Source organism: Siphateles boraxobius, unplaced genomic scaffold (assembly GCF_051911475.1).
Source record: "Siphateles boraxobius isolate OS27281-9 unplaced genomic scaffold, OSU_SipBor_1 12, whole genome shotgun sequence".
In the NCBI taxonomy this organism is placed as follows: Eukaryota; Metazoa; Chordata; class Actinopteri; order Cypriniformes; family Leuciscidae; genus Siphateles; species Siphateles boraxobius.
Genome location: NW_027508722.1, coordinates 23524572 through 23540522, shown reverse-complemented (window position 1 = coordinate 23540522; position 15951 = coordinate 23524572). Strand labels below are relative to the sequence as shown.

Below are 15951 nucleotides of genomic sequence, written 5' to 3'. Positions count from 1 at the left end.
TTTTAAGTTCAAATTTGAGTTTTACACAAAAAAAATTACATTGTTGAATTGAAAGAAGAAAGTGTATGTCTAGAATAGCTATGTTGTACATGAGTTTATAGTTTGTATTCATTAATGTTACAAGGCAGTAGCAATTATATTAATATAAAATGAAATACCCTGTTAAATAATGTGTTTGAGAGCCGTTTAGCGCTTTGACTTAGACTTTAGAAATGTTTTATAAACAAAAACAATGTTTGTACATTTCAGGTAAAATTAAATACTTAGACTTAGACTTTAGAGATGTTTTACATGTTTATACATTTCAGGTAAACAGTAATGAAAATATATTCCTGTGAAATAAATAAAACAGAGTTCCCTTTTGTTGTCACTCCGAGTTATGTCGGATGACGACGAATGGGGTTTCGCTTAGAACACCTATCTACTTCGAGTATTACAAAACGAGCCAATGGCAAAGAAATGCCATGGGTCGGCGGAATTTGCATAGCGTAACTCCGCCCCACCTCGTGGGTATAAAAGGAGGAAACCGGCAATATGTAGATATGTTTTCGCTTCGGAGCCAAGAGTATTTCTTCACTCCACAGTCATCTCTGACTTCGCTCTACGAGACGAGCTTCTCTCTCCGGTGTTGGTGTGACGGCGATCTGCAGCGAGCTCACAGTGCCTGCTGATCTGTGCAGTGATCTGCCAGTGTGTGTGTCTCCCTGTGCGCTTCAACATCGCAGAGTTTTTTTCTCCTCTCATAAAACAGCTCGCACGCGGCATGTCTTTTTAAAGACGGCTCGCCCGTGCATTTCTGGTTGCAGCGGACTGGTATCGGACTCTGATGGGCACGAGCGCTGTCTAGTGTGTTTGGGCTTTGGTCATGCTTGAACAGCGCTCGTGGGTGACTCATGTTCTCGCTGGGAATGTGATCATCGCGTCATATATAGGTCGAAACTCTGTGAACTCGCAAGAGTGAGAGTGCCCTCATCCACCCCCCGATCTTCGGCTGGTGGCCAGGGTGACCTGAGGGTGTTGGTCAGGAACAAGGCGCCGACTCTGTGTCCGCGACCCCAGCCCCCCTCTTTAATGAAGGTGCCCGCTAGCGAACTGATGATTCCACGAGTCTACCCTCGGGTGGCCCGTGTGTTTTCATTTGAAGCTACAGAGGATGATGCGGTGTCTGTAGCAGCATCACTAGGTGGGCTTGATTCTTCTGGAAATGGCGACTCGTCACAGCTGCCACCCTCTGGTGCGCATACGGCTGTGCCTGAGTCTGATCCGGAGATGACGGCCATGCTTTCCCGGGACGATTGGTTTTTGGGTGAGGCCGCCGACCCGCGTCCACGGCAAACCCCAATATCTTTCCTCCCGGACGTGCATGATGAGATCACGGGTCCGCTCGTTGGTCTCATCCGCCTTTCCTCCCCTCAGGGGCCGCTGCCCATGGGTACACTGGGGTCCCCCCGGTTGAACGCTCTGTTGCCATGCTACTGTGTCCTCAGAGTGCTTCACGGCGCAATCCTAAGCACCCGCCAAAAGCCAATAGTTCTTTTCGTCTACACTAATCTGTGGCGAAATCCTATAGTGCCAAAGGACGGACAGGCAGCCGCCTCAGTGCATCCCATGACCGTTCTGCTGGTCCACCTGACCCAGATGCTCATGGACATGCAGGAGGGCGGGACTGACCCGAGGCTCTTCAGTGAGCTGCGCGCCGCCACTGACCTTGCTCTCCGAGCGACGAAAGTGGCCGTACGCTCTCGGAGTCAGGTGATGTTCACCATTCTGGGGCTGACCGGTCTGATGTGCACGATGTCGGGCGGACCCGTCTGCTCGACACCCCCATCTCCCAGGTCTCCCAGGTTATTCTGCCCGACAGCCCCGCCGTCCGCTCATATCCCTCAGTCTGCCCACCGCCGAAGTCGCCCTCCCACGGTTCCAACCCCGCCCATTCACCCGGGCCTGGCACAGGAACCATCAGCTCGGCTATGCGATTCAGTTCGCACGGTCTCCTCCCCGCTTCAAGGGAGTCCGCTCCACTTTGGTCGATGGCCATGCCCCTATCATGAGAGCGGAGGTTGCTACCCTACTGGCGAAGGGTGCGATTGAGACTCCATCCAGCCGAAATGAGGTCCGGGTTTACAGCCCCTACCTCATTGTCCCGGAGAAGTCTGGCGGGTTACGGCCAATCCTGGACCTACGCATCTGAACCGCTCCCTTCACAGGCTGCCGTTCAAGATGCTCCTGGCCAAACACATTTCTGGATGTGTGCGGCCACAGGATTGGTTTGCAGCGATCGACCTGAAGGACGCCTACTTTTATGTCTCCGTTCTCCTTCGACTCAGACCATACCTACGGTTTGCTGTCAGGGCGCCCGCATATCAGTACGCTGTTCTCCCATTCGGGCTAGCCCTGTCTCCTCGCACCTTCACAAGGTTGTTGAGGCAGCCCTTGTTCCTCCATTGGAACTTGGGGTTAGCATCCTGAACTATCTCGGTGACTGGCTGTCTTAAGCTCACTCCTGAGACCAGGTTTGCGAATACAGGGACCCAGTGCTCCGGCACCTAGGTCGTCTGGGCCTTCGGGTCAACTGGGAAAGGAGTAAACTTTGCCCCGTGCAGAGGAGCTCTTTTCTCGGTATGGACTTGGTCGCCTTCTCCACTCAGCCATTGCTGACTTGCCTGAGACTATCAAGCGCAAGAGTGCGGTTCCACTGAAGTTTTTTCAGAGGCTACTGGGGCATTTGGCATCTGCAGCCGCGGTACGCCGCTCAGATTGCTTCATATGAGACCGCTTCAGCTTTGGCTTCGCGACCGAGTGCCGAGGTTGGCATGGCAACACGGCACCCTCCGAGTACCAGTTACTCCGACCTGCCGTCAGTACTCACCCCGTGGTCGAACCTCAGTTTTCTATGGGTCCGAGTGCCCCTGGAACGAGCTTCCCGGCATGTTGTTGTCTCAACAGATGCCTCCACGGGCTGGGGCGCCATGCGCAATGGACATGCTGTCACACTCTCATGTTGAGCAGAAATGCTCCTGAAAAATTCAGTGAGATTTATCACACCAGGTGTTGAGCAGAAATGCTCCTGAAGTTCAGTGAATTTCTTCACACTTAGGTGTTGAGCAAGGTTGCTCCTGAAGCTCAGTGATTCTTGCATGTAGTGTTGAGCAGTATGGCATGTCTATTGCCTCGTGTTGCTGGCAGTACGCCTTGCCCTGCACCGCTTCCGGGCGTTGCTCAGGGGTCAACACGTACTAGTCCGATCAGACAATACCGCCACAGTAGCGTACATCAACCGTCAAGGTGGTCTACGCTCGCGCCGTATGTCGCAACTCGCCCGCCACCTCCTCTTATGGAGTCAGAAGCATCTGAGGTCGCTTCGAGCAGTTTTCATTCCCGAAGTCCTGAACTGTGCAGCCGACGAGCTCTCACGGCTTCAGCCACTCCCTGGAGAATGGCGACTCCATCCCCAGTCGGTTCAGCTGATTTGGGACCAGTTCGGGGACGCACAGATAGATCTGTTTGCCTCTCACGACTCGACCCATTGCGCCCAGTTTTATTCCCTGACCGAGGGCACGCTCGGCACGGATGCTCTGGTGCACAGCTGGCCCGAAGGGCCGCAAGTATGCGTTTCCCCCAGTGTGCCTTCTTGTGCAGACCTTGCGCAAAGGTCAGGGAGGACGAGGAGCAGGTCATTCTGGTTGCCACTTACTGGCCCAACCGGACCTGGTTCCCCGAACTAGTACTCCTCGTGACAGCACCTCCCTGGCCGACCCCTCTGAGGAAGAACCTTCTTTCTCAGGTACGGGGCACCCTATGGCACCCTCGTCCCGATCTCTGGAACCTCCACGTGTGGCTCGTGGATGGGACGAGGCAGGTTTGAGTACCCTACCACCAGCGGTGGTGGCTACCATCACTTCCGCTAGGGTGTCGTCCACGAGACACGTCTATGCGTTGAAGTGGAACCTCTTCGTCAGCTGGTGCTCTTCTCACCGAGAAGACCCCCGGAGATGCTCGATCAGTGTTGTGCTTTCCTTCCTTCAACAGGGGTTGGAGCAAAGGCTGTCTCCCTCCACTCGAAGGTCTATGTTGCCGCCATTACCGCACACCATGACCTCATCGAAGGTAAGTCGGTGGGGAAGCACGACCTGGTCATCAGGTTCCTGAGAGGAGTGAGGAGACTAAATCCGCCTCGCCCTCCTCTCGTTCCCTCCTGGGACCTCTCAGTGGTTCTAACTGCCCTGAAGAGTGCTCCATTTGAGCCCCTGCAATCAGTCGAGCTTAAATTCCTGTCTATGAAGACAGCGCTCCTGTTTGCACTGGCCTCCATCAAGAGGGTAGGGGACCTGCACGCATTCTCCGTTGACGAAGCGTGCCTGGAATTCGGGCCGGCTTACTCTCACGTGATCCTGAGACCTGGATATGTGCCCAAGGTTCCTACCACTCCCTTCCGAGACCAGGTGGTGAACCTGCAAGCGCTGCCCCTGGAGGAGGCTGACCCAGCCTTGGCACTGCTCTGTCCAGTACGCGCTATCCGCGCCTATGTAGAAAGAACGCAGTGTTTCATGGCCTCAGACCAGCTCTTTGTCTGTTATGGTGGGAAGCTGAAGGGAAAGGCTCTCTCCAAGCAAAGGTTGTCTCACTGGATAGTGGTCGCCATTGCTTTGGCATACCAGCAGCAAGGTTGACCGTGCCCCCTTGGTGTGACTGCCCACTCCACCCGGAGTGTGGCGTCCTCTTGGGCTCTAGCGCATGGCGCCTCGCTAACAGACATCTGCAGAGCTGCAGGCTGGGCGACACCTAACACATTCGCCAGATTCTACAATCTCCGAGTGGAGCCAGTGTCCTCTCATGTACTCGCTTCAACCAGCTAGTACTGGACCCCCTCAGGTGTCTTCGCTTGCTCGCCATTACACTCCACGGACTGGTGGATTTCTCGTACGTGCGATTTCTCTAATCTCTTTATTCTAATTTTCACTAATTTCTTTCCCTTGGCAAGCCACCTTGCCACCCCTGTGGTTGAAATATTCCACCTGCGGCTGGACACCCCGATGTTCTCCATATGCATCCCTCCAGGTCTATATGTGTATTTCTTTGCCATTGGCTCGTTTTGTAATACTCGAAGTCGATAGGTGTTCTAAGCGAAACCCCATTCGTCGTCATCCGACGTAACGTCTCCGTTCCCTACTCAGGGAACGAGCGTTACATACGTAACCGAGACGTTTCTTATGCACTGTAATTTTAATTCATTCAATATATCTTGCCGTTTTTGCTTTCTCTGTTTTCTTTTTTACAATTTATTGTAATGAACATGTAGTCATAGTAATGACAGTGACTCAAATTGTACGCAAATCGGATATTGTAATGCGTGCGCACGAGAAACGTATCACGTGCCCACGCGATAGTCTTTATTTTTTATTTTTGCAAAGGTCCCTTTAGGGGCTCTGTACATAATACCATCATGTTCAATGGTTATTTAATTTTTTTCTTGTGATAAAATATGTTTGAGAGCTGTTTAATACATCAAATTTAATTAAAATGTAATTAAAAACAAATTAAAACTTAATCCATCAAATGATTCCATAATGAAAACCCTTAAAAGCTGTTATACATATATGAAGCACCTGAAAGAACCGTTTAAATTTCTATATAGAACCTTTGCTTCGAAGAATGGCAATATTTAGGATGTTTAAAAAAATTTATTGGAATCAGTTAATATTGGAATTTTAATATATTTTAATTCTGCATCCTCATTTCTGCATTAGATTACTTAAATGTAAAAATGTCATCTAACGCTCACTTAAAGTTTATATTTAAAACCACGAAACAACTGTCTTGTTGTGATGCCTAAATTCACCAGTAACATTTAAAACAACTGATTTTTTAAAATGTTTATTTAGATGAAATAGAGTAGAATTTTAATATATTGTATGTCAGTAGGCCACGACCTGAATATGTTTTGGTGGCACGATATATTGCCCATTGTGTTTACATAAAAATGAATGTCATCAACATTTTAGCTGATCGATCGTTCTGCTTCTGTTATCTCATCTGAGGCATTATTTAAAGTTTTCTTAAAGACTACAGCCAAGTTGGAAGAATAAGTGTAAATGGACTTGGATTCAAAGCCGCAATACAAAGTTCCGGTGTGGGAAAATTTTGGCTTTAATCGGAGTAAAAGCGGAGAGCCAATTAACGTAAATGAGCCGGTAGTTCAGTAAGCGCTGTCTGCAGCTTTGTCAGCACACACTACAACAATTCTGAAGTGGTTATGCTGTCATGATTATCTTGTTCAGAGGGGTCAGTGCAATGCATTCTGGAAAACTCATTCCTGTTGGTTACAGTTATTATGGCCCACATAATGTTTGTTATTACAGGTTTTACCATCTTTCTGGACACATTTGGTCACCACAATGGTCTTTACAAACCTGACACACAGAGTCCAGCTCCAACCTCAGAAAGACTCCTTCTCTCATTCTTACCCAATCGTTTGATACAACAAAAAATTGATATATAAAGAATTGCGCAACCTCCACCTTCACTTCTGACAATGTTATCCCCATGACAACAGACCCACTGTAGCAACTCACTGTTAAAATTACTGTAGTAGCTGGCCTCCCAACTTCACTTACACCAAGAAAATCTTTTTACACAACACAAGAGCACACAACCTCAATCATATCAGCACAAGAAAAGTGAAAAATGTGGGATTTGTCTCATAAACACTATCATTCAAATGTTTGTGGCTGCTGGTTGATTTATTTAATGTTTTGAAACAAGGTCTCTTACGCGATGGCAAAGCTGAATTTTCAGCATCATTACTCCAGTCTTAAGTGTCACATGCTCCTTCAGAAACATTCTATTATGCTGATTTGGTGCTCAAGAAACATTTTTTATTATTATCAATGTTAAAAACAGTTAGCTTGCATTTGTGTTTTGGATTCAGCATTTATTTGAAATAGAAATGCAGAAATTCAATTGATCAAAAGTGATAGTAAACAATTTAACATCATTACCAAAATGACGTTAACTTGTTTACTGTCACTTTTGATCAAATGAATGCATTCATGCTAAATAAAATAAAATAAAGTTACTGACCCCATACACCTATGCTGCTATTTCAGAAAAAATGCAGGTGGCAGAAAATTAAAAATGGCACCTAAAATATGGTTCAGAGAAGATTTTTTTAACATACGACTCCAATTCTACCAGAAAAGGACCACGTTAAGACAGCAAGGCATTTGTCTCAGGTTTTCGGACTCCGCCAGACTGAGATGGATCAGTGGATTGAGATGATAATTTTCAATGATTTTCTTGTTTATCAGCATTGCATTCATTCCTCAAATTAAGCTTATCATAAACCACTGTTCTTAGAAAAGATTGTTCTTAGAAAGATGGAGAGGGAACAAGGCACCTTCGAGACAGATGTAAACGTGTTCCTCTCTCCCCCTCTCTTTCTCTCCTCTAGACCCATTTAGAAACACTTACAGGCCATTAACAATCATTTCCTCTGATTAGAATGGCCTTTGAGTGCCTGGACAAATTGCTTTCAAATATGTTAGAAAATCCTCAAGCCATTTAGACTGTTTTTGCCGGTACCCAGCAAGACCCATTCTGTCATTCTCGCCAACCTTGTTAAACAGTGTAAGGCTGAGATACTTTGAGCTGCGTCAGCCTCAAGCACTCTCTCTCTCTTCCTCTCTCCCTCTCTCTCTCTCTCATTCCAACTTCCACCTCACCTTTCTTTTAATTCATTGTATAATTACAGTAAGTGAGGGCCATTAATGAACATCCAATTCTGCCTACGGTTTGAAAACAATGTGGATTCTTGTCTATTGTTACTTCCTCCCACGCTATGTCAGAATTTTTTCGGATTAAAAGCAGAAAGACTGGAGGCACAGGAGACCGCTGCTATGTGCCACTGTGTGCTCGCAAATGTAGGATGACCTCTTTGATTAATTAGACTCTCATAAAGCATTTAATCAGTTAATCGGGCAAATTAGCATTGCAGAAATGACCCACAAATGTGTTTAAGTGAAAAGGGTCCATCCTTGTGTGTGAATAAAATCTGTGCACTTGTGTGCACACGTTTGTTTGTATTTTTCTGCACAGTAAGCCGAAAGGAGAGAGTGATTCATTAGCCTTCCTGTGTGATTAGAGTTCCCCGGCCGTGTTAACGTCAGGACAAGCCAACACAAAGAGTTTCAGACAGGCAAATTCAGAGGACGGCTGTGGCCAGGCCTGGGGCTGAATATTAAAAGCCGCCTGCTACACACCATTAGCACAGCAACAGCGCTAACGCTCCTCAAAAAGAGCTGAGCTAAGTACAGCAGTAGCCACTCATTACCACATCAGCCGGAATCATTAGTAAGCCATTTATATTGACAGACAGTGAGATTCAAAAAAATAACAAATAAAGTAACAAATTAACCTTTAAACTTTCAAAATAACATATTATTAAGCAAAATAATAGCAATAGCTGGGGGGGGGGGGGGTCAAGGAAGGCAATACCACAAATCTTTGACCTTCCCAGCAGCTATCTCCCTGTAGCCCAAGACTGGTTGCCCACTAAAGCGAAGCAGGGTTGAGCCTGGTCAGTACCTGGATGTGGGACCTCCTGGGAAAACTAGGTTGCTGCTGGAAGAGGTGTTAGTGTGGCCAGCAGGGGGTGCTTAACCTGCAGTCTGTGTGGCTCCGAACGCCCCAGTATAGTGATGGAGACACGATACTGTCAAAAAGCACCGCCCTTCGGATGATACTTTAAACCGAGGACTCTCTGTGGTCATTAAAAATCCCAGGATGTCCTTCAAAAAAAAGAGTAGGGTTGTAACCCCAAATTAGACCATTGGCCTCTGTCCATCATCATGGCTTCCTAATCGTCCCCATATATACTGATTGGCTTCAACAATTTGGCTTCCATTGTATCATCCAGGTAATTGCTGCACATTGGTTGTGGTAGAGAAGATCCCCCCCTTTACATTAGTGCTTTGAGTACTGAGAAAATCGCTATAATGTAACAATGTATTATTATTATTATAATTTGGATATAATTTCCCCATGAGGAAAACAGCTTATAAATCATACTAAGTGACGTTTTTTAATTATAAATGCAGAACGTTTTCTGTGATGGGTAGGTCTAGGGGTATGGTTAGTGTAAGTGGATAGATTATACAGTTTGTACAGTATAAAAATCATTATGTCAATGGAAAGTCCCCATAAAACATGGAAACCCAACCGTGTGTGTGTGTGTGTGTGTGTGTGTGTGTGTGTGTGTGTGTGTGTGTGTGTGTGTGTGTGTGTATGTGTGTGTATTTAACAGCCTCAACTCAGACACATTTAAACAATAAACTACTACAGTATACGCTCATTAGTGTTCACTAGAAAGCAAAGAATGGAATTATATGAGTCAACTGGCACCGGTTCAAAAGAATTCAAAATCTAATATGCAAGTAGCAGGAATAGTAAACTCAGTAATCCATAACTATAGACTAGCAATGAAATATCCTTGTTAACTTAGAAGGCATTAGGTAGCCGATGGTTTTCATAACAGCCTGACATTTCCTGACCATAAGGCTCATGAGTCATTAAAGGTCATCTGACTAGACATTTAAAACATGAAATGACTAAATCAATTTCATTTCAAGATAGTTATTTTAAATTGTAATAAGATTCCACAATATTTCTGATTTTTGATCAAATATAAAATGCAATCATAGAGACTTAATTTAAAATGAACCAACCTAAAGCAAATAATACAAAAAATATACCTCTTTAATAATTTTTCGTTCTTCGTTATGAAGAAAAAGCTTAACTAATAGCAAAAATCCAAATGAATTGTAATACAAAAATTAAAATCTAAAAGCATGCTCATCATAGAATGTTTGTGTGAATTTGTTAATTTTGAATAAATTAATAGATAGGACAAAATAAGCATCACTTTTAGCTCCCAAACCCCCCATATTCAAAGCACACAAATCCATGAATAAATGGCACTTTATCTCAGCTGCAGCCAATGCAAACCGACAAGCCCCTAACCTAACGCAATAGCTGCAATGTTTTAGAACTAATTAAACTCACTGCCTTCTGCACATAAATTGTGCATTTGTGTCTCACTCATGCAGGCAGAGCTATCAACATATGCCTCTTCAGTAGTATGCATGTTTTAAAAATGTGGTGGGAGTTGGCAGTTTGGAATGCAAACTGGGTCCCTGTTGCAGCCCGACTTCAAACATCCACACCACGTCATGGGCGGAGTGAGAGGGAATAACCCAGATACTGAGCGAGTTCAGCTTAAGATCTGCTTGGAGCCTCTCCACATAAAGTGGAGATGGAGCCCCATAAGACGAGCTTGATGGTACTGGGTGAACCACAGTGCATATGAACAGGTGTTGACTGCTGTAGCGGAAAGCTGATCCACATAAGTACTCTGGGACATCTCCCTGAGACTGAGACATTCCAGTTCAATGAGTTAAACAGGAGACTCAATGATGGGGAACATTTCGGTAAGGTTTAGTTTTGGTCTTAAGGCTACACCACAGGAAACAAAGGAAGTTTCAGCTGGGGGGGTGGGGGGGGGGGGTCAAGGAAGGCAATACCACAAATCTTTGACCTTCCCAGCAGCTATCTCCCTGTAGCCCAAGACTGGTTGCCCACTAAAGCGAAGCAGGGTTGAGCCTGGTCAGTACCTGGATGTGGGACCTCCTGGGAAAACTAGGTTGCTGCTGGAAGAGGTGTTAGTGTGGCCAGCAGGGGGTGCTTAACCTGCAGTCTGTGTGGGTCCGAACGCCCCAGTATAGTGATGGAGACACGATACTGTCAAAAAGCACCACCCTTCGGATGATACTTTAAACCGAGGACTCTCTGTGGTCATTAAAAATCCCAGGATGTCCTTCAAAAAAGAGTAGGGTTGTAACCCCAAATTAGACCATTGGCCTCTGTCCATCATCATGGCTTCCTAATCGTCCCCATATATACTGATTGGCTTCAACAATTTGGCTTCCATTGTATCATCCAGGTAATTGCTGCACATTGGTTGTGGTAGAGAAGATCCCCCCCTTTACATTAGTGCTTTGAGTACTGAGAAAATCGCTATAATGTAACAATGTATTATTATTATTATAATTTACATATTTGGTCCCCATGAGGAAAACAGCTTATAAATCATACTAAGTGACGTTTTTTAATTATAAATGCAGAACGTTTTCTGTGATGGGTAGGTTTAGGGGTATGGTTAGTAAGACCAAAGGTTTAGTTTTGGTCTTAAGGCTACACCACAGGAAACAAAGGAAGTTTCAGCTGTTTTGCTGTTCTAAAGAGCAGAATCTGTAGAATCTCTAATTTATAATGTATGCTGGTCTGGAGGGGAGAGAAATTGGATTAAAAAATAATCAATGAATACATAAAAATGATATTCATACAAACAATGACTATGTGCGAATACTTCTCTTAGGATGAGCATGTTTTCATTTCTGAATTAAATTCATTTTAATATTTTTTGAGGCATAAAGTAGAAATTTTCAGGATGATACAACTGTTCTTAGGGCAAGGTTAGTAATAAATGTTAAGTGGTGAGAATCACCAAAAAGCTGGGCCCGTATTCATAAAGATTCTAAGAATCCTCTCAGAAAACTCTTAATTTAGCTTAAACTCTTTTACGTAGGAGTCTTAGCTTAAGAGCGATTCGGAACCGATCTGAGAGCAACTCTGAGTAAGGAAAAGACAAAAACTTTTATCTAAGTGAGGAGGCGGGGTTGACCCCGTTGCTATTTATGACACAATCTTCTGAAGACTGTGATTGGTTGGTTGTCCAAGAAGGGAAAAAAGAGGGATTTTAAGTATAGGGTCTATTCTAACCCTTCACTTTGAAATTACATGCGTAATTTTTCCTATTTGACCGTTCTCTCTCTCTCACACACACACACACACACACACACACACACACACACACACACACACACACACACACACACACACACACACACACACACACACACACACACATTATATATGTGTATATGAATCCTTTTTTTTATTTACCATGCTGTTAATTTCCTATAAGGTATTTGATTGGCTTAGAATGATAAAAAATGTTCCACTCTTTCCAATTACACTGATTGCTGGCATGTATATTTAAGTGGTGGTTTTAATGTTGGTTTTAATGTAACAAACATGGAATCAAAACCAAGAAGGATGAGAAAGCCTCTGGACAGAGGAACAGTGTTTACTCTTAGCCCATTTAGTGGATGAACACAAGGCCATCCTTAAAGGAAAATTCGGGCCGGGCCAGGTGTCAATCTATTGCGTCTTATTAACTCACTGTCATCCATTGTCTGCAACTAATTTCTTCTCCCTATTCGTCTTTCTGCCATTTTCTCCTCTGCTAAAGAAACTCTTAAGCCTCTTAAAAGTCCTCGTCCGTACTCCTAACAATTTTGACCTTAAGACCTCTTTTAAGGGTTAAGATGCTTTCTGAATTACTTTTTTCTTTACTAGGATTTTTGCTTTAATTTTAAGAGTAAACGCCCACATTTCTAAGAATTTTGTCACTAGGAGCTACTCTTTGCATTAAGATTCTTTATGAATACGGGCCCTGATGTTTATGAATGTTTAAATATTCTATTAATGAATAATTAGTGAAATTTTTATTTATATTTTTTAAGTAAAAATCATTTCAAAAATACATTTTTGTACTTCATATTTGATGGTTACACATGACATTTTATAAGAATATAAAATATAAGAATATACCATTCTTTGAAAATGGTAGGCCTATAAAAGTTTTTTGGAAACATATGAAGCCACAATAAATACAAAGACTACATTACTAAGAACCTGGCACATCGGGTTTTTTGGATTTCTAGATTTTTCTTTTCTTTATTGCAGTCAACATTATACTGTATTTCATTAAAACAAACAACAAGCCAATTTTGCACCAGTGAGGTGCCCTCTAGTGCTGGGATAGAGAACAACTGGAGCATGACATGCTTGTTTTGAGTGTGTGCTGGTGTACAGTGTATAGGTGAATATTATAATTACCACCAGTGTTTCTTCCTTCATAACAGACAGCACTTAAACTAAAGCAAATCTTTTGTTAAATGAGAGCAGTTTCCATAAATATTTCTTTTGGCCATGACAGCACCTAATTTTCTCACACAAAGCACCATGTCAGAGAACGTCAAAATGAACATGTTAAAGGCATCAAGCAGTTAAAATTATTTATTGCATATCTGACTTTTTAAGAGCACACCACTGCAACATATGCAAATGATTATTAATCTGGATGTGATGCATGCCTGCATGTGTCTAAGAGGGTGTGTGTGTGTGTGTGTGTGTGTGTGTGTGTGTGTGTGTGTGTGTGTGTGTGTGTGTGTGTGTGTGTGTGTGTGTGTGTGTGTGTGTGTGTGTGTGTGCGTGCGTGCGTGCGTGCGTGCGTGCGTGCGTGCGTGCGTGCGTGTGCACGTGTGTGTGTGCGTGCGTGCGTGTATGTGTGTTTGTATCCTCCTCACACTTTGAGTTAGAGTGAACATGGCACTCTGATATAAGCTGGAGCAAATGCACCCTTCACAACAGCTGCTCTGAAATTACCCATCAAAACCATCACCACTGAGCCCAGCTTCTTTCCAATCAGCCCGCACTGTCTGTCCATCCTGTGGGGCGGGCCAAAGTGGAAAACACACACACACACACACACACACACACACACACTTCCCTTTCTCAAGGTACATTAGGTACAAGTCTCAATTTGTGTATTTATGCCGGCCTTTGATGTGTACAAGTCTTCAAAAGCATACATCCTTTTCTTGACAGGAAAAAGTCTGGACCGGATGCAAAGTTTAGGCACATAACCCAGTATAGCCCAAATTAAGCATGTGAATGGAGCGGGAATAATTCTGACTGAGAGGGAAATGGCAGGTGAAACTCTGCTCTCATGTCTTGTTTCTATCTGCTCCATTATTGCTTTAAGCACTATGTCCTGATATATCCTTAATTTACCTAATTATATAACAGCTAATTAGCTGCATGCTCTATTTGAAGCAACAAACAACAAAAGGAAATTTTAAAGTCATTCAAACTCTATACAACTATCACATGTGGAAGAGGCACACAAAGCCCTGCAAAGAATTCCACATACGTATGATCTGGATTCACCTGCAGTTAGGGATAAAGTACAACTTCAAAAATGACGGACATCTCAGGAAACACAGTTTTATATGTTTTACGATGGATTAGGCCATCAAATGGATTTCAGTTGCTGCAGCTTGTAAACACCCACAGGAGGATAACCTAGCACCATAATAGTGCTTGAGGTCATAGTTTAACATACAGCTCAATTGTCTGAGCACAACAGTGCAATTGCCATCAGTCTGTTAGGAAACCGTCAGGGGTCTGCGTTCAAAACTCAAATAAAGCCACCAATGCTTCGTAGACTCACAAGCCTGACATTTGAGATATGCAGTGATGCTTTACACATTACATAGCCTACATAAAATCCCTCATCCCTGTAACATAAAACAAAATGCTTTTAGGATTTTGCATTCTAATGCAGTTTAAAAGTGAAAGTTCATGTTGATGGCATGAGTTACATAGATCATCAAATCCTCTTTTCACCTGTGCAATAATATTTATATTTCATTCAAAGGTGTTCCCATTTATGGCCAAAAATAAAGTAGGCTATAGCCTATATTTTGCTTTCACGTTCATAAACATACTTTTTAACTAAGAGACCTAAACTAAAACACAAAACCAATCCAAACGAACAGGACCTGCTAAATTAGTTGCTAATAGCGCGTCGTAATGATATCGTTAATAAACAAAAACGACAATTTGAGCAGTAGCATAGGCTATATTACCGGTGATTCGCCTCCGGTGCTTTTGCATAGCGGACCCCGGAAAACTCCTTTGATGCTCCGGTAGTGTCCATTGCTTAGGTGCGTGGAGCTGATCACAAGATAGTAGCACGCCATCCGGTCCAGCGTCACCCATGAGCGGGCTTCAGGCACGACCAGGCGAGCAAGTTACTTTGGAGAAGATCTCGCTGGGGTTACACGGAGTGGAAGTAGGCAGAGGACGGTCTGTGAGCGCCGGTCCGATCGGTTCAGTCTGGACGTCGTTATGAGGACACGTCGATAAAAATACGAATCTGCATATCGGAAACACTGTCCCACACTTCTGTCACATCCACTGTCTGTTATAATATTCAAGAAGAGACAGACACCTGCTCTCCAGCCCAGACGGATGTTACTGGGTTTTGCTCTGGAGTTGACAGGATTGTTCAGTCCCACAGACTCAAACGTTTAGCATTGTTTATCCAATACAAGAAACACTTCAACTGAGCTCATATGTCCTCTCAAACAGCCTCCAAAAAATCACGTCTGTAGTGTGATGTAAAAAATAATCATTCTAGTGATAATTCAGTAATGTGGTAGGCTACTTTTAAATCTGAGTAGCCTAATGTTTCGCGTGATTTCATTTGACTGCGCGCGTGTCTTCAACTGACCGGTCAACTCTCTCACGGATTTACTCTGCTGGATGTCCGATCGCATATGCTTTTTCCCCTGCGCCGAAACGAACCGCGCTCTTAGCTTAGTTCAACTGAGTGTAAAGAAGGGGTTCCTTCTGTTTCTCTCTCTATCTCGCGCGCGTCGACTCTCTCTCTCTCTCTCTCTCTCTCTCTCTCTCTCTCTCTCTCTCTCTCTCTCTCTCTCTCTCTCCCCCTCTCTTCCATTCTCTGCTAAGGAGGGATTTGAAGGAGAGTAATATAGCTTTCAACTGAACGTGGGCAATTTTTGGCGCTGCCGTGCAATCAGTGCTTTAAGAAACACCTTTATGTGCATGTAAACCCTTTACTATCTACCCATCCATCCGTCTACTCATCTTCTATCTATCTATTTATCTATCTATCTATCTATCTATCTATCTATCTATCTATCTATCTATCTATCTATCTATCTATCTATCTATCTATCTATC

General features: G+C 44.0%; 1 protein-coding gene across 1 annotated transcript in view; it reads right to left on the bottom strand.

Moving 5' to 3' along the window:
* The window catches only part of znf804b (zinc finger protein 804B), a 131478-nt gene extending 115885 nt beyond the window's left edge, over positions 1-15593 (bottom strand). The window contains exon 1 of the mRNA XM_077213952.1: positions 14832-15593. Within this exon, the coding sequence (XP_077070067.1) occupies positions 14832-14945 (114 nt within the window). The 5' untranslated portion in view covers positions 14946-15593. The remainder of the gene's footprint in view (positions 1-14831) is intronic.
* Positions 15594-15951: the final 358 nt, after the last annotated feature.